The sequence below is a fragment of the Dermacentor silvarum genome, chromosome 1, assembly GCF_013339745.2.
Source record: "Dermacentor silvarum isolate Dsil-2018 chromosome 1, BIME_Dsil_1.4, whole genome shotgun sequence".
In the NCBI taxonomy this organism is placed as follows: Eukaryota; Metazoa; Arthropoda; class Arachnida; order Ixodida; family Ixodidae; genus Dermacentor; species Dermacentor silvarum.
In genome coordinates, this window is record NC_051154.1 from 370,345,905 (window position 1) to 370,370,236 (window position 24,332).

Sequence of the window (24,332 nt, forward strand, 5' to 3'; positions counted from 1 at the left end):
TATATATACGATAGAGCTAACAGGAAGAGGACAGTTCCTGTGGCAGTCTAGTTTGATAAAAACTGCCTAGTTTTATTGCCCAGTGTAGCCTGATCATGTGCAATGTTTCCTGCCTTCCTGAGACCCATTATGTGTACCTGATGTATGCTGCATCCGCAACATTCGAAAACTGCCCTGAAAGTTTGCACTATTTCGTTACGCAACAAACAACTATGATTATTTCAATGCGTGTTATGCAGGCAACATTTGTTCAATCAGGGATAGCAACAATGGCTGATCTGCAGTGTTTGCCGAAGTGATGCGTGCCTCATACTATCAGTGCAATAGCGCCAAAAATGCTGCTTAGTATGCAAAGACAAATACATGACTATTGCTATTCTCTGTGCTGTGGGGCTTGCTAATGATAAATAAGATATAACTAGCTCAGCTCTCCATCCTTTTGAAGTGGGGCTGCTGCTTTTCATAATCCTCAGTTCCACGAGATCTCCATTTCATTTATACACAAAAGTTTTGTTTACAGAGTGAATTGGAAGAGACCAGAGCCAGGTCAGCCAGTGATCGGGACAAGATGGCATCACAGGTGAAGAAGCTGGAAGATGGGCATGCCCGTCTCAAGCATGACAACCAAGCTCTGGAAGATCGCATAGGTAAGGTTGAAAGTTTTCAGTTCGTATTTTAAATGCGCGACACTTTTGAGAAAGGCATGGAACCTGTGAAATATTGAGGGGACACTAAATCAGTTGATACTCGTAGCTTTTTTCAAAACTCTATTCTTGGTAACTTTGCGGTACGAGACTTGTTACTTAAGAAACCTACGGTCAAACTTCCATTTTGGAACCACAATGCTGCATCGTCAGTGTGATGTCGCGGATTTCAAAGTTAGTATTTGCCATATCTGGCCCATTCTGAAGCAGTAAATGTTCACGAGAATTTCTAAATTCAGCTATTGGTTCTTGCATATTGAAATGTAGTCCATCTTTACCGATAGAACTAGGCCCCAGTAGACACCATCAAAATACATGTCTTGGTGAACTGGTGCGTGAACTTAAGGGGGCAACACCACCCGTCTTTCGGTCTTGCATCTACTCTTTTCCGACTTATGAAGTCTCCTCTCGTAGCATGAGTGGCTTTCTCGGCGTTGTAAAAGGGTAATTTAGCAACACAGCTCAACTTACTTTATTTTTAGTGTGCCTTTAGAGACAATTGTTCTACAAAGCCTTTCAAGCAAAAGGTTTTCAAATAAAACGTGGCAACCAAATGGCAAAGCCCAGTGCCTGTGGCACCCACCGACACTGTTATCGCCTTTCTGTCCTTGTTACCTCTGAGCTGTGCCACTGCAGAGCAATATCAGCAACCCACTTTCCATCTTGCTTGTTTCATGCCATTCTGAATAAAGCGCACAATTAATACTAAAGGTGGTGGTCAACACACTATAGTCCCAGTGTTTGCGTGCACTTCACAGGCAAAAAGGAATGCAAAAGACACAGGCTAGTGAAGTACCTGTAAACATCATTACTATAACGAGGGACACCCAGCATTGTGAACGACGACTCTATGGGCTGTGCAAAGGCGATACTATAATGTTTGCATGAACTTCAGATGAAAAAGGCAATGAGCATACAAAGATTGAAGGTCTAAAAAAAGGGCAAATTTTAAACATAGACAGCATTGTCTACTCTGGAGGAGGCAGTAGACGACGATCACCCAATACCAGTAATCCCGAACTAAAATCCTTGATTGCAGAAAATACTTTTGTATAGTGACATTGAGTGAGAGCACTGCTGTAAAATGTGGCTCTTAGTCACATACACTGGTCAGTTGCAAACGATCGATAGTCATGCTCATAGATGCTTCTTAATAAATACGAAGTCTTCTGAGCGAATTCATAGACTCCCTGCGGTATGCAGAATATTTGATTTAGGTGAGACATTGTCTACCAGCTAGGCAAGTTGATTTCCCATGTTTAAAAACTGTCGATGTTTGTTTTGTTGCCCAGAAACATGAATTCATACTTGTGAGACTTATCGGTTTTTATCTAGATCACCGTTCAAGCAAGATTACATTTATTTTTGTAATGGTCTTGGTACATCTGGCATGCAGGTTGTGACCCTGATTAACCCCTGTGGTGCAGTAGTGGAGTTGCTCGGCTAAGCCAGAGGCCGCGGAATCAAATCCCGGCAGTGGCATTGCAGCATTTCGAAGGGGACGAAATGCAAAAATGCCCATGTAGCATGCATTAGGGGCACATAAAAGAACCCCAGGTGATAAAAATAATTCAATGTTCACATTCCAAAATAATCAAAAAATATGTTTATAGGTCAGTAAGGTGGAAAGTTGGGCGAGTTGGTGATTAATCATCATACCCTATTGGTGAAGCAGCGCACTGACAAAGACAAAGTGGACAGACACAAGAATACACGACACTCGCTGCACTCGCAACTATTTTATTTTAGAACGACAACTTCATCTTTATATACCCGTGCACCCTCCAACGTCAACGATGTGCAAGGTCAGATTAACAGCACTTTTACAAAACATATCCGCGCACACTCGGGCGTCAAAGATAGGCCACATATCTTGCATGCTGTGCAATCCTATCCTAATCGTTGTACCACTAACACTATATTGGAAGGTCACTTGATTAAATTTGTAAAAATGAATGTGTTAGGTGTACAACGATTAGGATGGGACTGCACAGCGTGCAAGATATGTGGCCTATCTTTGACGCCCGAATGTGCGCGGATGTGTTTTGTAAAAGTGCTGTTCTTCTTCTTTCTGGGGTTTTACGTGCTTTTAATCTGACCTTGCACGCCGCTGGAGGGTGCACGGGTACATAAAGATGAAGTGTTCGTTCTAAAATAAAATAGTAGCGAGTGCAGCGAGTGTCGTGTATTCTTGTGTCTCTCCACTTTGTCCTTGTCAGTGCGCTGCTTCACCAATAGGGTATGATGAAGGTTTATAGGTGTTGCTTTGCATATAATTTTTCAATATACTACAGTAGTTCCTTGCGTAGCCAACTGGCATTAGTCTCATACTGCCGCTACTTTTGCCCAACATTTGCTCTTAGTAAAACTTAAATTGTAATTTTTGCAGGAAACTGTCACAAACCCAGGGGTGCGAGTCCTGCGCCAATTGCGCCATTTCGATACAAACGCGAATTCCTGCGGCAAACTGCGCCAAACACAGAAAATTGACCGAAAGTGCTCCAGGCTGCACCAGAACGGCTATGGCATGATTGCTCCAGCAGTGGCTGCGAACAGCTAGCTGATTCGTTGTCCGAAAAAGAGTGCAGTCGTTGATATTCCGCACATTGCGTGACAGCACCTCCCACACAGTTTCTCGTCATTTTCGCGCTTATAACACGACTTTTCAGTGCTTTTGGCAAATGGCGCGCAGCCACACCGGCTGTTGTCGCTGCTCTCGGAACGGCCAGGGCGGCTGTACTTAGAGTGTACTAGAATACGGTTGAGTGGGCCAAGTGGCGCGGCGCTCCCTAGCTGTGACGCAAAAGAACGAAAAGTAGGCCGAGGGCGCTGCAAGCGAACTTGTTATATTCAGGAGGCGCGCGACGCAGCAGGTTCAGCTTGGTTCAGCATGCTCCCTCCTGTCCCCCCCCCCTCCCCCGGATCCTTGTGCGCAATGAAAGAGGTGCGCTTTCTCCCTGCTTGAGTCGTCATCGTCGGCTTACCCTCGCACGCTTTCACTCACACATACAGCACACGGCCCGCGGCGACAGTGTTATCCCCACTGGATTTTATACGGAACGTCACGGCGACGGCAGAAATGCGCCTGGAGTGTCCGTATCATTGGTACTGCAATAAAAACTATTTGGAATTGTTTTGCGTTATACCAGACCCGGGTTCATTGTGGCTCTCTGGGTCTGCGGTAACATATGGTGTGCAAGAAATTATGTTACCGCGTCAATTGGACCGCATAATGTGAGAACATTTTCTACTATCAGCATAAGCATCGGCGCGGGAATATGTTGCTCGATTGTAGTTCCACTAAAGTTTTCGACTTTACAGCAAAGCATGTGCCGTGCTGCCGCTCGACCCACTCTTCCATATCCTTAGTACGCTATAGCTACAAAGCACGCCTCTACTACGTGCTTCATGTTGTTTTGTGTGTTTCGTCGTGGTTTCGAAGTGTGCTGCCATATTCCATTATTACACCAAAATTCATATCGGCTTTCTCAAAACTGCTTCAAAATTAAATTTAGTCTACTCAAAGCTGCTCCAAAATGCAATTTTGTCGGCTCCAAACGACTCCAAAATGTAATTTTACTTGCTCCAAAAATTCCTCCAAAATTACTTTGGGCAGTCCCACCCCGGCGAACCAGAGGAGGCAACTCTGACACAAGTGACTTTCTGAATGACTCGCGACTAAATGAGGCCATTGAAGGGTGGTTTTCCTTTCATAGCATAGATGACAGTAGCTGTTCATTTTGTTCAACTAAGTGGCAGCTGGCATTTCCGACACAGGCACGCTATTGTGTCGTTTGGTACCTGAAGTGGGACAGCAACAGGAAGAACATTCCCAAAGGAACAAGTATCCGGTGTAGGCCCATATCTGCCAACTTTCCTGAATTTTCAGTAAAATATATGAAGTTATGCGTGTTTTACAAATGCTGCTTCAGGTTTTACAAAAAATCAATTCTGCTCTCAAGAACATCACGCTCGTCGGTATTCGAACCTTTTGATGGACGTCTTCCGATAGCGAAAGGACTACCTGTCACGGTGGCTTAGCGGCTGTGGTGTTGAGCTGCTAAGCACGAGATTGCGAGATCACGTCGCCGCCACGGCGGCCCCATGTAGATGGGGAGGGGGGGTGCTAAATACAAAAACACCTGTGTCCCGTGCATTGGGGGCACGTTAAATGGTGGTCAAAATTATTCCGGAGGCCCTCACTACGGCGTGCCTCGTAATCAAATTGTAGTTCTGGCATGTAAACCCCCAGAATTCAATTAGAGAAAGGCCGCAAGAGGGGTACCTGCTTGAATCGAGCTAGAGACAAGTTCCTGAAGGAGGCAAAACCTGGAAAAGCTAAGTCCCTGGAAAAGCGGTCTAAAAGAAATGTGTTGCTAGTCCGTCTCTGCCGTTCCAAGCTTGCTGCTGCTTTTGCCAATGAATAGAGAACATATGCATCCCTAGAAAGCAATGTGTGATCGAAGGAAGCTTTAAACAATTTGTGCAATCCCTGTGCATTATTTTAACGCTTCAGAAGAATCGGTGCTAGCCTCGTCACGTCTCCATGATTTTAAGAATTTTAGATGTTCACAGGTTGACAGGTGTAGGTGGTGCGATGAAGTGCAGTTCAGAGTACAGTGATTTGAGCGCTATCACACAGCCGGTAATGTGCAGTAGTTTTGCACATCATCAATAGAACAGGAGCACTACAATCCAATCTTTTCTCACCAAGTTCCGAAGAATGAAGTGGGTGGTTCATAATTTTTTTATTTGCTATATAGTGTTTCCAGAGTTGTGTTCGTTTTAAGCATGTATTTGAAGTATTTCAGATCATGAAAAATTTATTCATTTTTCTCAAATAACGGTAAAAATGGCTTATGGAGTGAAAACACCCCAGGAGGCCAAAATTGATTCGATACAATGTCTGATTGCCTCTACGTTGCTTTGCGGCATTATACTCAATCAATCAACCAACGTTCAAGTGAAAAAACTCTGATGAAATGCACAGGTGACCTGGAGGTGAAGCTGAACAACCAGCTGGAACTTCTGAGGAAATCCGAGGAAGACTACTATGAGTGCGTCAAGGAACGGGATGCCCACAAGGAGGCACTGAGGCAGCAGATAGACGAGCTCACCGCGGAGGCTGCGGAGGAGAGGTTGCAGGCAGAGTTAGAAGAGCTGCAGGACCAGTGTGAGGGCTGCAAGACCTCGGCTTCCGATATGGGCCAGCTCACCGCGGATAAAGAGCGCCTCGAGCTCAAGCTCGCCAGCGAGCACAGCGAGATTCACACACTGATTGCCGAACGTGAGGAGCTCTGCCATAAGGTCGAAGTGCTGGAGAAAGAGAACGAGGGCCTCAAGTGCAAGCTCAAGGTGAGTGGCTGGGCTTCTCTACATGCTGTACGATTCGTTGTGGCCATAAGGTCTCGTACTAAGATCACTAAATGGTAATGGTGTGTGGATAGCAATTTCTGAGAGTAAATCGCAGGCAAATGGAATGGCACTAGAAGAGAATTGAATAGGTAGCACTAGAATTTGCAGCAATTTCAAGTTTGTGCCATATGAAGCTTGGTTGATGAAACCTTTCAGGATATGGGAAAATACCAGAAGGAAATGTTTATTTTACATTGAAATGTTCAAGAAAGACAGAGAATAAAGATATTCAAAGAATATATATATATATATATATATATATATATATCAGAAATAGAGCATTTCTGTAGGAGCATTTGAAGTGGACAAAGGTATAAGTAACCAATTACTTTTTAGCAATTCCTTTAGTGGGGCAGTAATTGGTCACTGTGAATAATTACATTTTATTAAATTGTAATCGAGTACTTCTCTGTAAGGTGTACAAGCCTGTTTAAGAGTCTGAGGAGCTTGCCAAAAATTGCAACAAAGATGTGCAAGCATTTTGTTGGTGCTGCTAATTATGAATTTGCTTTGATTATTCCACATGAAGTTTGACGTTATGGTGCCGCCAAGATCGTTGAATTACGGTACTACTTATGAGGAAGAGTTGTCAAGGTAGTTATACAGTTGAAGCTTTAAGTGATTGGGTTACATGCATAACTACCTTTATTAGTGTTTAGTTCCATGCACTACATTTTACACCAACGGGACACAGTGTCGAGGGCGGATTGAAGTATTACATAATCACAGGGACAAGTTAATAAGCAATGCCCATCCACACGACCTCACAAAGCAAATATATCAGCTAGCCGCTGCATGCCCACGTGGACTCTTGGTGTAGTAATGGGCAATCAGTCAACGCAGTAGCAGCAGACTGGAACCTGGGGTGCGAGAGATGGGTGACCCGTGATGGATGTTACCTAGATGCTTGCACACATCGTGCTATGCTGAAAGGTGCTATTCTAAACGTGTAGAGTACAGGTGCATTACACATCCTGATATTTCGTTTCATGCATAGCAGGTCACACTGTAGGCCACAGTACCGTCAATCGTGCCGTCAACAGTACCGTCAATGAAAAATATGGGTATGTGTTGCGTAATTTGATGCTACATTAGTTTTTGCTTTTATGCAGCCAATTAAGGCATACTTATTGTATGGTAGGTGTCGCAGACCTGATGCTATTAACCACCAAACAAGCGAAGTGACACACTTATGCAACCACTGCGCACAGCGTACTGCTCGCACTCGCAACCAAAACATGGTACAGTACGTACGCTACGTACGTACTTATATCCACAAGTTGTACAGTTGTACAGTCTTACGTCCTTAAGTTGTAGAGTCGAATCCTGCTGCAATAAAATTCACGAAAAAGTATTTCGCTGCTGTGGAAATTACGATACATTGAAGTGTATACAATCTTAAGAGGGAATCAAAAACACCTCTTTGCAGTGTAGTTTGACTGTAGCTATAATTCAGTTATTTTCAAGAGGCAACTGCATCACGACACTTGGTAAATTAGACTTTTATGACTGTACTATTTGCGGTGCTTCTGCACTGTTGCCTGTTATGTACTAAATTGAGTATAATTACTGTTATAATCTTTTTTTTGTGAGCAATTGAATGCTTATCATGAGTGCTGTGCTTCAGTAGTGCTGCATGCACATTGTGCAATACGTGGGGAAAAGAAGACACTGTGTTCCCATGGTTCTTTTCTAAGCGATGGTCATATCTTACAGTACACAATCACTTTGTTTGGCTGCATGCTGTGTAGCTTTCACCTCACTCATCTGTCAATACTTTTGAAGAACTACTAGCGCTCCTGGGCTTTTCACCTGATTACAAATGCACTGAGTGACAACCAACGCAAAACTTTGAGTTAACAATTTGATGGTGTATAATAGTGCATAAGTTGGCGAGACAAGACATGGTGTGAATCACTCAATTTTCCGGGTCAACATGCAGTTGCATGATACTATATTTGATATTTGAAGTAATACTATTTGTATTCGACTTGTATTTGACAATTCAAGCCACACACCCCCAATGAATGCTTTTCTAGATGCATGAACGAGAGGAAGGGAAACGGGGGCTCTATTTTTTTATCACGACGATAGAAAGCCAGCCGGCAAATTAAGCCAAGGTAAGCATAGGAGTGATTGTCTGTTGTTGAAATAGAAATGCAGACGATAATCAAGGGGAAATGAAAGTGAGCGAAACGATAACTTGTCATTGGTGCGGACCGAATCCACAACCTTCGCATTACCCGTGTGATGTACTACTAAATAGGCTGCAGTGACGGCCATCAATCCGTCCACTAACTTGGATATTTATGTGTACCAGATGCAGCCTTGAGAATGTTAACCAGTGCCACTCAGAGTCATGGCTCTGAATGGTGGAAGTTATAGTACCAACCGGAAGTTGTAGTATCTCCTTTTTTCTTTTTTATGTAGTCTGCCAACGAGGACTGCGCAAAGAAGCTTCGAGCCGCTTTCGCCTCCAATAATTCTGACATAAATAAGAAGTCTGTAGAAATGAATAAATCAAAGCTCGCTTCGAGAGAAGAGGCTGCCATGTGGAAAGAGAAATGCCTCAACCAGATATCTCTTCGTGTGCGAATAGAGGCACTGTAAGTATGGCTCCACCAAGTAGTGTGTGTAGTTCACTGTAGCTGTCGTTTATAGACAGTTTCAACTTTGTGTGCGGCCAGCAGCATCTTGGGCTTTTGGTTTCTAAGTTTTGTGCAGTGACTTCAAATTAACATAGTCGTGAGACACCGAACACATCTATACAATCGTTTTCATGCCAACCGCAGCACTAGGCTTTGGTAGTGAAAAAAAAAACTCTGGCGTTGACAGCGCATATAGGTGGCTTTACAATGATTCTGTAATATAGTCTATTCGCCGCGAGATCGAACTATAAGTGGCAGCTCCGTCGCCACATTAGTGTGGATAGGTGGTCGATGACGCGCATTGAAATGGACGCGTCGGCGTTCCGCTGTGAACAATTTGGCCTGGTTTTCTTGTAATAAAACGCGCTGACTGCACTGAGCTAAAATTGCGTTGCCTTCCAATGCTAGATGTCTGCACTAAATGCGAACAACGTTTCTATTTACTTATAAGAAGCACAAACTGTCATTCATTGGGGACTGGCTGGCACTCACCCACACAGTATCTGTTTCGGTACTTTCTCCGGGCTTTCTGTGTTTGTTACGCTTGCGTTCCGCCTACTCTATTAATATCGTTGCGTCAATTGTTATTACCGCATTGTCTGCGAATCTTGCACTGGTTTAAAAGAGTCTGTCTTTCTGTATTACGAAGGTAAAGTAGCAAATTAATGTGCACTCTACACCACCAATTGATGTGCACTCTACAGCTCCTTATTGTTTTTACTTTATTTGCTGTGAAATGCAAAGGTTAATGAGTTTAATTAGGCAAGCTAGGCCACTGTGACGGTACGTTAGTAAGATTATCCAGTTGCTTCAGACGATACTAATCGCCGTCGCACGTTTCCACGCACGACCGCGATGTGAAAAAGTTGTAATTATTTGAGGAGCTAAAATCATTAGGTAATTTTATTTCAGTTAATAGTGGCCAATGTCTTGCATCAAGCTAACCACACCAAAATGAAGAGCGAATGGAAAATGTAATAGCCACCTTTCTACTCAGTGTTATGACGTCCTCTGTCTGGATACTGTCGTGTCATCTTTGTATAGTTCCATATTTTAGCTTTCCTTTTGTAGCAGCTAATCATAGTACAAAAGCGCATGACTTGATTGCAAGGCTAGAATTATTGGTTGTAGTGGCATCAGAACCATATATTAATTAAAAGAACATCTCTCGTCGCGTAACCACAAAGCGAGAGTCATGCGATTATCGCAATTATCCTAATGCAGTTATCGTAATATAGCGTGTATGACGTGATACGATACGAGTGAACGCTTACGACTCTTCTTACAACTACTGAGAGATGTCCACACCACCCTGTTCATGTTTCGTGGTATACCATTTTTCTGAGTGATACACACCATGACAAGTCACTAAAACGTGGCATTCACCTCTCGCTGCTACCACATTATTTAATTAAAACAAGATAAAATACTTTCTGTGATGTTCTCGAAATGCAAAGCGATAGTTAAATTGATATTGTTGTGGCACGCGGAGGGTGTGACAATCACACATCTTGTGCTCAACACGGGCATTCACTGTTCTTACTACAGTGCAAAGACGACAGCACAATGCTAAATGCTTTTGTTCACCGTCAAAAAATCCAGACCAGCATTTACGACTGTGCTACAGCCATGAAAGAAGCAGTCTTTTAAGCTATATATTCACGCCGACACGTACATGTGAACACGTAGTGCCTAGCAGACGACGTGCGGTGCAATCACACTATCTGGAGTTCACCCAGTGCCCGCCAGGCGGCGACTCTGCTCTATGTCGCGGCCAATAGCATTTGGTTAAGTGTACCTGGCAAGCATGATGTGGCCTAAGCTAGCAGACCTTCTTAAAGGACACTAAGGAGACACTAAATTGATGCCATAGACAGGCAGGTTTTTCTGCAAAACGTTTACTTGCATCTTGAACGAAAAAGTGAGCCTATACTTTGAACATATAACATATACTTCACTTCATTATATCGAAATTTAGATGCATGGAAATTCAACCTTTTATGCAAAGTGCAGTCGCTGACTGATTTTTTTTTCGACATGGCAGTCACTAACAAAAAAAAGTTGTTGAACGTGAAAGTTTGTGATCACATTAAGTTGTACTGAGTCTTCACAGCCGCTGCTGCACGGCACATGGAAAGCTCAAAAAATGTATATTTTTTATGTATAGTCCAACGTACTGTGGTGGTTGGTGTAAGCAAAGCTTTCGTATTCATTCAACCGCCTTGGCTTGCCAGCATAACCTCGAGTGTCGCCCAGAGGAGTATGGTACATTATAATATGTTGCACTGGACCGATTTGCTATCCACACAGCCCGATCAACGTAGCATCAAAACCCGTTGGATGCCACAAAACAGCTTCACATTAAAATCTCATGTAAGCAAACCCACATGAATTACAACTTTGTTCATGGCTTGCCACATTTCCTGTTTTGGGACATCACGCGTGCATTATGTCCCCAAGATTTCAATCATTCGGCTATCTATATCAAAAACGTGTTGCAGAAGTGGTGTACTCACCGAAAACGCCTTTATTAGCTCCAAAAGTAATCAGCTAGTTTCGATTTTTCAATTGCTCTCACTAGAAATTTGTGCTTTTTTCTTGAGCGAGTCAAGAATAGCCTCGTTTGATTTTAAGATAGCTCTGTAGTATACTAAAATGAGTGGCGACACCATTTTTCTCGGCTATCAAAATCCATTGCAAGATACTTAGGTTGTCCTCTAGCGAGAGGGTGTTCTTTTTAGTACTCCGACTCTACCGTTACTTGTGCTTCTCACTTGCCATATGAGGGTAGCACCAAATCGGGTGCTAACGCAAAGTAACGGGCAGGATACAAAGCTATGCTGTGTAGAATGTGCAATACATGACGCGATACGATGCACCAATGTGCGCCCCTGCGCGACATTGCACTCACGAGCTTTTGGCCTCCGTGAGGTGGCAGAACATCTCGGAGGCCATGATCGGCGAAGACTCTGCTGCTTTTTGGCAACCACTCTCTGTTGCACAGCGCTCAACTTGAAAGGTGCATTCGCAAACAACCGCCTGCAATTCAAGCATTTCGTCACTGGATTCTGCAGTAGCTTCCAATTATTGCCTGTCTTCACTTGTGACAGCAGTAAATTTTCATTATACAGTGAAATCGTAAACACCGTTTCTTTGTACAGTTAAACCTCGATATAACGAACTTCAGTAAACCGAAATTATCGATATAACAAAGTATTTACCGTTTTATAACCTCTTGTTAATAAAACACCATGTATTTAGAACCTCAATAAAACGAACTGTTTGTACTCGATTTCAATATAACGAAATTTCGCTGCCGCCGCAAAGGAATGCAGAGACAATACATGGAAACATTTGCGGACGCATATGGTCAAATGAGTGAATCACAAGCGGCTGCTTGAAAACCCGCCTCTCAGATTGCGCGTCATGCAACAAGAGCGACCGACGAAGTGGAGCTGCATCATGTTCCAGATGAAGTCGTAGTGCAATAAGGTCCTATTGCACCCCGCGCATTGTGTGCTTTAAGTGCGAGTGAAAGCGTGCAAGGGTGAGAGAAGAAAGATGGTGGCTTCACGAGTGCCGCCTTCCCGCGCGAGCAATGCGAAACCGGGGGAGGCAAGCGATCGCACGGTAACGCGATCAAGCGCGCGCGCCTCGGTTTCTGGCGCGCGTCTCGGCCATGGCTGCGCATGGCTGTAAGCGCGGCTTGAGTGCGCACGCAGCCGCGCACCCCATGTTTTAGTGGTAATCTGCCGCGAGTGCGAAGAGTGGGCATGCCGAGACGACTTGGCATCATGTAAGCTGTCTTCCCGCGCGTTTAGTATTGCAGGTTGCGTAATCTCGAGGTTCGGTGATTCGTTGGAGGGAGATGCAGACGAAGCATTTGTTCCCCGCTGCCAGTGCTTCTCATGATAGCGTCGTCCCAATACGGGCAACGCTATCAGCCGTGGGGTGGAGCTAGTGCGCGCGAAAGCCCGTGGCTGGCTTCGCTTAATTCGTACCGCCGATGTGAAGATATCGTCGATGTGACATAATAGCGTACCATTCGTCGCCGACTCTCAAATTCATCTGAAATAATTGTCTTCTCATTCTAAATGGATTTTTTCGATTGCCCTAAATGAAGAAAGTTCTCCGGCCCCTTTCTGTGAAAGAAAAATCTATCAGGGACTGTACTTATTTGCATGAAAGGTCGAATTTCGGTATAACGAAGCAAATTGCCGATTTTACCGAATTTGTTCTATGGAGGTTTAACTGTATTAGGGCAAAGATACATGGTGTTGTATGGACATGAACTTATAAAAAGATAACTACTTCGTAACATTGATGATTTGTTATATTTAATTTCATTGTATCGAGGTTTAACTATAAATAATCAGTTGCATATAAAAAGATAAATACTTCGTAACATTGATGATTTCGTTATATTTAATTTCATTGTATCGAGGCTTAACTATGAATCATCAGTTGCATCGTTATATTTAAGTTCATTAAATCGAGGTTCAACTATGAATCATCAGCTGCATCACCCACAAATCAGTCCCCAACTTTCCTGCTTCCAGAATTATTTACATTCTTGCGTTGTTCTCAAGTGAAGGGTATACCATCTCGTTGCAAGGCATCACCCATGCTCGAAATATCAATAACTCCCTTTTAACAGCTATAGTAGTTGCTCATTGGTATTTCAGTGGTATTGGTGGCGTTCCCTAAATGAAATACCGTGTCTCTCAGATGCAAGACGTTCATTTGAGTGCAGCAATAGATGTCCTGACAACGGTTTTCATCTCTCCTCATTCTATGTGAACGACATCATCACGTACGTCTTAGCATTTATTTAGTGGAACGATTGAAGAGAAAAACTAGTTAAACATGCGAGTACCAGGGTCACCGAGACAAAATGTCCTAGTGCCTAGCATAGTGAAATTAGGCCCACATGCCCCTTTAATGCAAATGTATTTTACATGGATAGATCTCCCCACAACTTTGTGGCATCTGTTGCAGGCATCATGCATATCATCAATAATAATAAGTGCCCGAACCACCTGTATCCATCCAGAATTTGATCCTAGCATTCACAATGTGCGAGCTGTTGCACTCCAATAGTTATTACTGTTGTTATGTCTGACACTGTTGGATCAGCTGTCACTATTCTGGCTGGCATATAAGTGTCATCTAAATGGATCTGTAGAACCTCTTTTCTACTTGTCTTCCATGGTGGCAATGCGGCTGTAGACATCTCAGTCTTCTCCAATTAGTCACGCTTGTTCAGTAATGATTTACAATACCTGCTACCGGAGTACAGATTAGTGCTTTTGGATAGCAACTGTCCTTTCAAAGCACCTGTAGTCTTTGTAAGTGCTCATCTCACTTGCTCTTTTCATATAATTTGCACAACTGCATAATGCATGAGGTCATACTTCTTGCACGTCGTAATGCATGACGAATCGCCGTGAAAAAATCACCTCTGTGTCTCCTCTTTGTAGTCGGAAGAAACACATCGCACAGAAGACGGAGAACATCAAACAGTCCAGCAAGGATACTGAGGCACTCAAGGCTCAGACAGAAGAGCATACCGTGCATCTTTCTGCCATGAAGGAAGAACGAGATAAGCTGGCGAGTGAGGTAAGGTTATGGCAAAACCTGTTTTTCAGTTATATTAGTTTTCCTCTCTAGAGAGACACTAAAGCTGCGTGAGTTAGGCAAATTCGTAAGTATTCACGACTGGAACGTTAAAGGCAGAGAGAAAAAGGACAGACAGAGTTGACATAAAAAAAATACAAGTAAAGACAAGTGCATTGAACAAGATAAGCGCAGTGCTCGACTTGTCCTTTTCTCTGTCCCTCTGTCTTTCCTTCTCGGGCTACCTTTGCCATTTCAGCCAGACACACTTAAGAGAACCACTATAATTTGATGGCTGACAAAGTATTCTTTCAAGACTATTGTGGTTCCTGTCACGGTATGTCAATTATGTGAAGAGAGAAGGAAGACTTATCTTCATTGTAAATAATCAACTAGGTCTGAGCAGATTCTATCAAAATTCGTTGCGTCGCGGCAAACTGGTCTGGGAACTTCAAGGTAGTTTAATAACCCATCTTTTGTTGTCTTTTATGGCATATGAAGCGTCCTGTCATGGTAAGGGTGGCATGTTTTAGTATTATAGAAACCTAACTTAGTAATACAACTCAATTTCATCATCATCATCATCAGCCGATATTTATGTCCACTGCAGGAGGACGGCCTCTCCCTGCGATCTCCAATTGTTAGTGGAACGAAAACTCCCTTCTTTCTCTAGGTCTTGCGCTAGCTGAATTCAACTTGCGCCTGCATATTTCCTAATTTCATCACCCCACCTAGTTTTCGGCCGTCCTCTACTGTGCTTCCCTTCTCTTGGTATCCATTCCGTAACTCTAATGGTCCACCGGTTATTCGTCCTAAGTATTGCATGGCCTGCCCCAGCTCCATTTTTACTCTTAATGTCAACTAGGATATCGGATATCCCCGTTTGCTCTGATCCACAGCGCTCTCTTCCTGTCTCTTAACGTTAGGCCTAAAATGTTTCGTTCCGTCGTTCTTTGTGTGGTCCTTAACTTGTTCTCGAGCTTCTTTGTTAACCTGCAAGTTTGTTCCCCATATCTTAGCACCGGTAGAATGCAATGATTATACACTTTCTTTTCAACGACAGTGGTAAGCTCCAAGTCAGGAATTGGCAATTTCTGCCGTATGTACTACAATCCAATTTTATTCTTCTGTAAATTTCCTTCTCATGATCGGGGTCCCTTGTGAGTAAGTGGCCTAGATAAACGTACTACTTTACAGACTCTAGAGGCTGACTGGCGATTCTGAATTCTTCTGTTCTTGCCAGGCTATTGAACATTATCTTTGTCTTCTGCATATTAATCTTCAACCTCACACTTACACTTTCTCGATTAAGGTATTCAATAATTTGTTGTAATTCGTCCCCATTGTTGCTGAATAGGACAATGTCATCTGCAAACCGAAGGTTACTCAGATATTCGCCGTTGATCCTCACTCCTAAGCCTTCCCAGTCTAAGAGCTTGAATACTTCTAGTGAATATCATTGGAGAGATTGGGTCTTTGCGTGAACCCTTCTTGATAGGTAACTTCCTACTTTTCTTGTGGAGAACCTCCCTCATGACTCCTACAATTCCCTCAATTTATTTTTCTCTAAATTCTATAAAACCTGAAGCTTGCCACACTAAAGCGCCGCTAAAGGAAATGCTCACAATACTCATAATTATTTTCTAAGCAACGTGATTGTACCTAACCCATACATGCCAACTCTTCCGAATCTCGAGCAATCGTTTCGATTGCACCGACAAGGCCATTCTGAAAAACTGCCCCAACTGCACCGCGAAAAAAAATGCATTATACAGCGCAGTCAGCATTGTAATTGCCAATATAGTGCTATGGAGGTAGCCGAAGTCACATTTAAATCCATGCCATTTGTGTGCCATTTGTGGCAGTGTAGGCCTAACTCATTTCAGTTCACATAGACACATGTGTTGAGAAGTGAACGTGAGGCAAAGCTCTCACATGCATTGCAGAACGGCTTTAAGTCAGCTTCGCCGCCATACAGTAGTCTTATGCGATGAAGCATATTAAGAGTGGAAAGGGGCCGCTGTCACTAGACATATAGTATGTGTTATACATGCGCACACACGTCTCCGATCACAGTACGAGCACGGAGGCATCTAATAACTGTGCTGTAAGCCATTCAGATCGGTTCCTGACATTGCTGTGACCCAGAAAACAAAACTGCAAAATTTTTGTTTCGTTTGTTGTGCCCCCCTACAGCTTGGCAATTCTCCCGAATTTCGAGATCCCGAGGTTGGCAGGTACGCTAACCTTATTAGTACACATCAAAAAATGTTGCTTTGTGCCATCAGCTCATGATAGTGTCAATGATGCCAGGTCCTTTCTTTTGAGTTAAACATTAGTGGTGTCAACAGCCCTAAAAACATTTCCCTGTCAAGTCAGTCATGTCCTATCGTCATGTGGTCCACATAACTGCTTCCCTTTCTTGGTCATTGCAAGTCAACAAAATAATTAGAAACGCTGAAGGGAATATAGCATACCTTTGCTGCAATTGTTCTTTTGCGTCAGCTTCTTTCACAACTCCTGCTGCACAAATCCTTAATCTGCAATAAGCTTCAATATGCTGCCCCTAGCACTTCCCTTGTCTGTCATCGTAAGTTTTCTAGTCCTTGTTTATTTCACAATATAACTTATTCCTAACCTGCACAACGTTATTTTACCACTCTGTCACATTTCTCCTTGCATTGATCATGCACAAAAAGCCTGAGTAATGTGGTGCGAGACACATAAAATTTGTTATAACCGTACCTCTCGGTACTAAATATACTAACACCTTCCGAGACCACTCGCCTCGACTGTTAAACACATCAATTTTAGTAACGCTTTAGCTAACACTGTATTTGCAGGAGCCTAAAAATGTCTGTAGTATTTTTTCCCCACATTGTACCCACTCCCTTCAATAGCACCTTTGGCCATGAGGGTAACACAAAAAAATTGGCACTTCCACCCGAGGGCAAAGCACTGAAAGCAATAGCAAGTTTCAACGTCGCACTCGAGCGCCTTGCACAGTGTTCTAACAATAGCAGAGGCGGCATGGTGTGACAGCACACGAGGCTAGGAACACAGTCCTGGCAGTTACCAGGCGTGTTTCACCGCTGCCTTGATGAGGAATGCTGGCAGCGGTGTTACCACTGTCGCACCTCGACGGTGCACAATACAAGACGTACGGAAAACCGTTGGCGTTTGTCAGGGCCCAGTGAAGGGTTAGTTTTTACCTTGACATGTACTCTCCGTTCCACTTAGACCATTGTATGCACCGTTGTATGGTATGCACACAGCTGTTCAGCAGGAACTATGACGTGTGTGCACGTCCAACGAAGTGTTCTGGAAGCCAGAACACTTCGCTGCAGAGCCGATTAAATGGAGCGTGATGGTGCATCCACTTGGCTTTGTTACTTCCACAGCCAAATGCACTGTGGGTCTCTGGAGACTTAACCCTCAGTGCATATGTGACATATGCACGTGCATACCATAATTGCACGGCAGTGGCAGCGGCAACCGTATTTTAGTGTCTTTATAATTGCTATCACAATAATAAATAAATAAAATATAAAATATCTTAAACGGGTTTCGGAACCTCCATTCCACGCAGCTTACCGCCATGATGCAAGAACGAGACAGGCTGGCGAGTGAGGTAAGGTTTTGGCAAAACTCACTCGACAATGGTATTCCTGTTTAAAGGGATAATAAAGTGGAAGAGCTAAACCCGTCTAGACTGATAAGCCTTGTCTCGAAACTTCATTTTCGGTACAATATCAAATATAGAAAGAGAATACAAAAATGAGCTTCAGAATTTCTTTAAATTTTTTTCTATGAATCTTAGTGTTGTCTTGTATGTGGTTCACTCTAACGCAGCAGAGCTCTCAAAATTGGCAGACTTCAGCGCTTTGCTCCTCTAGAATTCCGTACAATGCGGAGCACCTCTACTCTTTAACTTTACTGATAAAGCAATAGTCCGTGACAATCCGTTTCTTTTCCTTCTGAAGCATAGAAAGAAAATGACTAAAACTGGCATGCTTTCTTGGTCCCGGTCATGTTTTCAAAGTGCTGCAAATCCCTTGGAGGTGCTATACAACCGGATTTGTTGCCTCCATCTTGAATTACATCGGGGAACTGATCTATATCTTATTTCGCCGTTCAATTTGCTTATTTCCAAAAATGTGGCACGAGTGCATGCGATAATTCCAATGCTGCTGTAGGGAATGTTTGGTGAGTGTAATGCGACATTAGCGGTGGACATTGAAGCGCAAACTTCACGGTCTTGCGGTGACTGAAATAAGACAGGAGAATTCACGAGGAGGGCAAGCCGAGGTCAGGTGGCGTGTACATGAAAGAATATCGGGGCGCATGAGCGACACTCGGCTACGAGGTGCATGCTGGCAGGCTGTGACCAGGCTTAGGGTCTCGGAAGATGCTGACCAGTGACTGATAGGCATGCGCTGAACATGTTCCGCATGTTATCAGTAGGAAGACACGGCAGACGCGGTGATAAGACCTAATTTTGCAGCCCGGTCCACCTACGCGTGGTCGTCAGCGGTGGCAACGGCGGCTCTGCTTTGTTGGGCACCTGGTGCTACGCGATCCCCCGCGATGGCGCTGACGACAGCACCCATTCTTGTTACGGCTCTCTAAGCCATTGCGGTACGCGCTTCCATCAAAGGTGATAAACGCAATCAGATTTCGGAGAAAAAATTCGGTAAATAAATAAGACTTTGCAATTAAGCTTAATATTAGCACTACCCACCAGCATGACTTCAGACATGGCAGGCCAACTTCTAATGCGGACTTTGTTCTTACCCAGAGAATCCACAACTTCACAACACTACACTCGCAGTCGTAATATTCCTCGATATTAAAAAAGCAGTTGACATGGTTTGGCATGACATTCTTGTACGCATTCTTGCCCGAGTGTAGGTTTATAGGCGAATCTTTCGAGATAATAGCGCTTTACCTTTCTACAAGACTTTAATTCTGAATTTCTGAGATCAATCAATAATCAATCAATATTTATTTGACGACAAAATCAAATACAGGGTGGGTGTAAGTACACATTCGGAGGTCCCGAAGTAACAACTGTCGGGGGGGACCTCCTAACAAGACATGAAAAGGGGGTTAGTAGGATCGTGGCAAACAGCGAGTACTTAATGAGCCAACCACAGATGAACTTAATGAGCCACCTTATTTGTCTTGTCATGCTAATCACTGTCATAAGTTGAAGTGCCGTTTTGCCATACTTATTTTCTGATTCATTCTTGCCAAAAACATCGAAGGAATGGAACCACCTGCCCACCTCCGTCGTCACCATTTCGAGTTCTTCTGCATTCAAATCCGCTGTTGATGATTGTTTTTGTGTATAACGTATTTTCCGGTGTATAAGACCTGTTTATTTTCTGAATTTTTTTTCGGTGCTTCTTATAAAACGTTGCGACTTATGTACTTTTTTTTTCGGAAAAGCTACTGACAAAATCGAATCCGATGTAATGGCCACGCGAAGTGCGGCTGGTTGACTTAGTTGATATGGGTTCTGTGCGTGCTATCGAGGTACCGGGTTCTTCTCCTGATCGAGTTCCCGATCGCCGTGCGAGAAGGACGGAGCAGCAACGCAAGCGGCGGCAGGCCGACCGCGAGTCGACCGACCCCGAAGTCGTTGCATCGGCAGATCGCTGTCAAGATACGGCGCGCGCTGCTGCGCAAACTACGCAGTTGCCACCAGAGTACAAGCCGCCCCCCCCCTCCCTTTCGCGCTGCCTTCCAGCTTTCCTCCCTTTTGCGCGATTCGGCTCACAGTCGCACGCTTTCACTCGCACACACAGCATATACGGTGGACGGGGACGATGTCATCGCCCTTGGACTTTATACGGAAATTCGCGGCAACCTCGACGGCAGAAATGCGCCTGGAGGATCCGTATAGCAATTACACGAGTATAGAAAATATATGGCACCCATACTCTTGCCCGTGACCTGCGTTCACGGAGGGAAACCTAACTAGTTTTTTTTAATTGCTTACAGAACAAAGAGGCGCGTCTTATACATCGGTGCAACTTATATACGTTTCATTTTTGGAAAAACTGCCGTTTTGATGGGGAAGCGTTTTATACTAAAGTGCGACTTATAGACCGGAAAATGCGTACTAGCCGCTAATGATCAGAACAATCGTAATTTTTTTCCCCACTCCCTTCTGTAACGTCTTTGGGCATTGAAGCTAATGAAATAAATAAATGAATAAAATGTGTTGTTATGAAAGACTTCACTTCCTCAAAACTAATTATACAGAAAGGAGTACCGTAAAATTCCGAGCAAACGGCCCTACCCGTGCAAGCGGCCCAACTCCACTTTCGAGTAATTTGAAATTGGTGCCAACTACCAAGCAAGCGCCTCCCGCCCCCCTTTCTTCACTGTGTTCACAAAATTGTATATTGAATACACAAAATGATCCTATTTACTCAGAAATAAATTTATTGTTTAGCCGTACTTTTGTCCAGGGCCGATTCTGCATAGCCGTTGCCATAGGCATAGCTTTCGTCAGTCGCCGGTTTCGTCAAACGTGCGAAGCGTTCCATGTGAATAAAGCGCAAGACACGTGGTGATATTTTGCGTGTGATCCGTTGTACGACGCGTCGGAGTCCGACTTGCCGCGTACTATAATATTCAGGACACAATGTACGAATGTGCGAGCGGCGCGTAGCTCCGCCGAGAACCGGTGCCCCTGCGTGGACGCTATTAATACTGCGTAACTTTGAAAATAAATTGAAAACAAACGTATTTGCCCAGTTCTCTCGTTTTAAACAGACGATGCCAATATAAACACGACTATGTGAACAGCGTAGACGTGTCTCCGCAAGGCCACGTCCGCAGTGTCGTCTCCGTCGACAGCCGCCGATGGCTAGGAGCCGGCGGGCCTTGCTCGCTGGGCCGTCGAATCAGACCGGTGGCGCTTGCGATGCGACCGCATGCAGCTCGTAATAAAGCGCCTATGTTGTCAGCACAACGTGTACACAATTATCTCGCGCCTAAATTGCAATACATTTGATTTTATCGACGCCGACGGACGCGAAAGAGCAAGTCTAGCGAGCTTTTGCTGAGGGACGGTATAGGCTGGGGCCAACAGCCCTTGAATTCCATTCCACGACCGAGCAAGCCCCCCCCCCCTCCCCCCTAACCTTTCTTAGATTATCTCTCATCGTAGGGAGAGGGGGTGCCTGCTGGGAATTTTACGCTACACTAGAGGGCTGTGTTCTAGGGCGTGTTCTTTTCAGTTTCTATAAATAAATTATTTCTCATCCCTTCGCCAAGAGGATAGTATAATTCAGGCAATAGTACATTGTAGAAACATAGCAAATATGCCCAAGTCACTGTTTTTCGTATCGTGGAAACTGTACAATGTAAGGGAAGTTGCTAATGGCGCCACCTCATTGTGTTCAGGTATGGACGTTCTTTCAACAGCATGCACTTATTTGGTCGAGCTGTTGTGTCTGGCCGACCATATGTGAAATCAGCTGACGCATTTTCCAAGCATTAGTTGCCTTGGCGCAACGTAAGCAACGCAAAAAACCTTTCAGGCAGTCTTTATGTTGCTCTAGTTTGAGTTGCTTATTCGTTGTGCCAATGAAAATATTGTATAGAAAAGTAATCACAACCTTGCACATTAGCAATTGATTTCGGAATAGCTGCTCATGAAGGCTGAACTGTTTCAGCAAAACAGTTTAAGAGTAACTGAGAGTTGATAACGAATTCTTAGGTATAAGTCTGACGAAACATTTACTCTCAATGAGCGGTATTTGTGCCAGGTTTTCCCGTCCAGAATGAATTTTCTCGCTAGTAATTATTGGCCTGATTGCCCCGGCACTCATAAATTCGTAAACGCTTCTGTACAGCGCTTCGACTGAGTGCGGGCGTTCTTACTGGATTTACCACACAATACAAGTGTCATGCAGGGTTACAAAGGGTTCGTTTTGTACGGTCACTGTGGCAGGACCTGTGGCCACGCTGCCTTTCGGCGAGGCTGCCGAGGCTGCTCGACGCGTAAGAACCGCACGCAGCATCACAACGGACGTCCTTGAGCCAGTAATGTTAGTATGTGCACATGGGTCATTAGCGACGTTCTATTGTGAATCGACCAATAGAGCCCACTTATCCAGTGTTTAGCTTGCGAGTGTTTCAGCAGCATTTTGTAGGGAACCTTTGCAAAACATGATGGAAAATGTTGCGAGTTGCTCCAATTCCTTCTGCAAGGTTTGCTGTAGGCATAGCTCGCACTGGGGCTTTGTTTGAAACAACTGCTTGCGAGCCGTAGATTATACAAGACAGGAAGACACGCAGTAGCAAGGGTCACAAGACAAGGGAAAATCGTGACGAACTACTAGAACGACATGTTGCTCGTTAACGAACATGCGCGCACGCCTGCTGGTTACCTGTAAGCGGAAAGTGAATTGGGTAGGACCAATTTGGTTGCCGTCGGCCTGTGCATCTGTAGACTCGTCATTGTCCTTATGCAAGATTTTGATTCAACGAACAGTTTTTACATATTATAGGTGGAAGCCCCACGGGAACAGTTAGTTAATATTTGACCCTTCCAGTGTCCTGACTGCCGCCGTGCTGCCCTCCGGTGACACTGTGGTGGCTGCTCGATGATCAAGAATTGCACGCAGCAGCACCGCCATAAACACCGCGTGCTTCGCCAAGTGCATCGCTGACTGTAGCTGCGGAACCTCGAGCGACCCAGTTGTTGCTGAACGTGGTCACAACGACTACTCTACCAAGGAAAAGTCCGCGCCCATGTGCAGCACGTTTATGTTAACTACTTTGATTTCGTATTTAAACGCACTTGTTTAAAATCGTGACGTACCAAAGAATTGTACGTCTTTAAAGTTTTAATAAATACGATTTTGATTGTCTATTCGCATGACGTCTATGCTAAAACGCTCTCGTTGTGCGAGAATAGATGATTTCTAACTGTGCCAATGAGTCTCCTACATTATCCTCATTATCAACAATCGCAAAAAGCGAGTATAACTATTGAAACGATTACAGTGTGTTTAGCAGATGCTTACATGCACAATGTATTCCAGTTGCTTTTGTGATTAAATGCATCAGACGGGGTTTCGTTAGGAAAGTAAGTGGACCAGGAACACAGCAGTTTTACCGCAACATTGGCGGTGCATTTCTGGAAACCGATGCCATCCTTAGAATTCCATCAAAATGACTATGCCTTGCAAAAGCATTCGCCACAATTATTAACCTAAAATGTGCACCATATAAAAAAGCTCATTCAAAACTTCATTAGTCATTTTTTCGTAATGAGGCAGTTTTAGAATTTGATTTCTTGTGCAAATATCAACCTCTTCGAGCAGTCCTGTTCAAGAATCGGAATTGCATTAAATGCCACAGGCAGCTTTTTTTTTTAAATCCTGTACGGTCTAAAAATGAACATACCATAACGATCTCAATCCACTGCACTTTTGACTTGAGCGAGTCCTTCATTTAGGTTCCGCACTTTTGACATGCATGCAGGAAATAGGCTGACCTAGAGCACTGCACGGGCTCGGGCTTACCCGAAAGCCCGGGCCCGGCCCGGCCCGGCCCACGGGCCGGGCCGGGTAGAGCAGTTTTTTCACGGGCTCGGGCCGGGCTCGGGCACGGCGTGTGCTTTTTGACCCGGGCCCGGGCCGGGCTCGGGTTTTTATACGCGGGCCCGGGCCGGGCTCGGGCTTTCTGCTGGTGTGCATGTAACGTGCAGCGAGTTATTCTCGGGCGTCTCAACTCTGAAAAACATGTATTTTTCGGTCTCGGGCCGGGTTCGGGCCAGTTTCGAGCCGGGCTCGGGCCTAAGGTAAAGGGGTGGCGGGCCGGGCCGGGCGGGTAATGTAGATTAGTTCCGGGCCCGGGCCGGGCCCGGGTCTCGCCATAAATGTTTCGATCGGGCTCGGGCGGGCCGCCCAACGTAAAAACGGGC

The 24,332-nt window shown here is 44.4% G+C and overlaps 1 protein-coding gene across 2 annotated transcripts; it reads left to right on the forward strand.

Annotated features, from left to right (window-relative positions):
- Positions 1–524: 524 nt before the first annotated feature.
- On the forward strand, positions 525–23,156 carry LOC119445509 (pleckstrin homology domain-containing family D member 1). 2 transcript variants are annotated; one of them, XM_049661034.1, is made up of 6 exons: positions 525–647; positions 5,695–6,059; positions 8,550–8,725; positions 14,248–14,386; positions 17,973–18,014; positions 22,957–23,156. In XM_049661034.1, exons 1-6 carry the CDS (start codon positions 569–571, stop codon positions 22,987–22,989), a joined length of 834 nt encoding a protein of 277 aa, XP_049516991.1. In that variant the 5' UTR covers positions 525–568; the 3' UTR covers positions 22,990–23,156. The 2 variants fall into 2 exon arrangements, with proteins under 2 accessions (XP_049516991.1, XP_037565709.2); XM_037709781.2 differs by lacking the exon at positions 17,973–18,014.
- Positions 23,157–24,332: the final 1,176 nt, after the last annotated feature.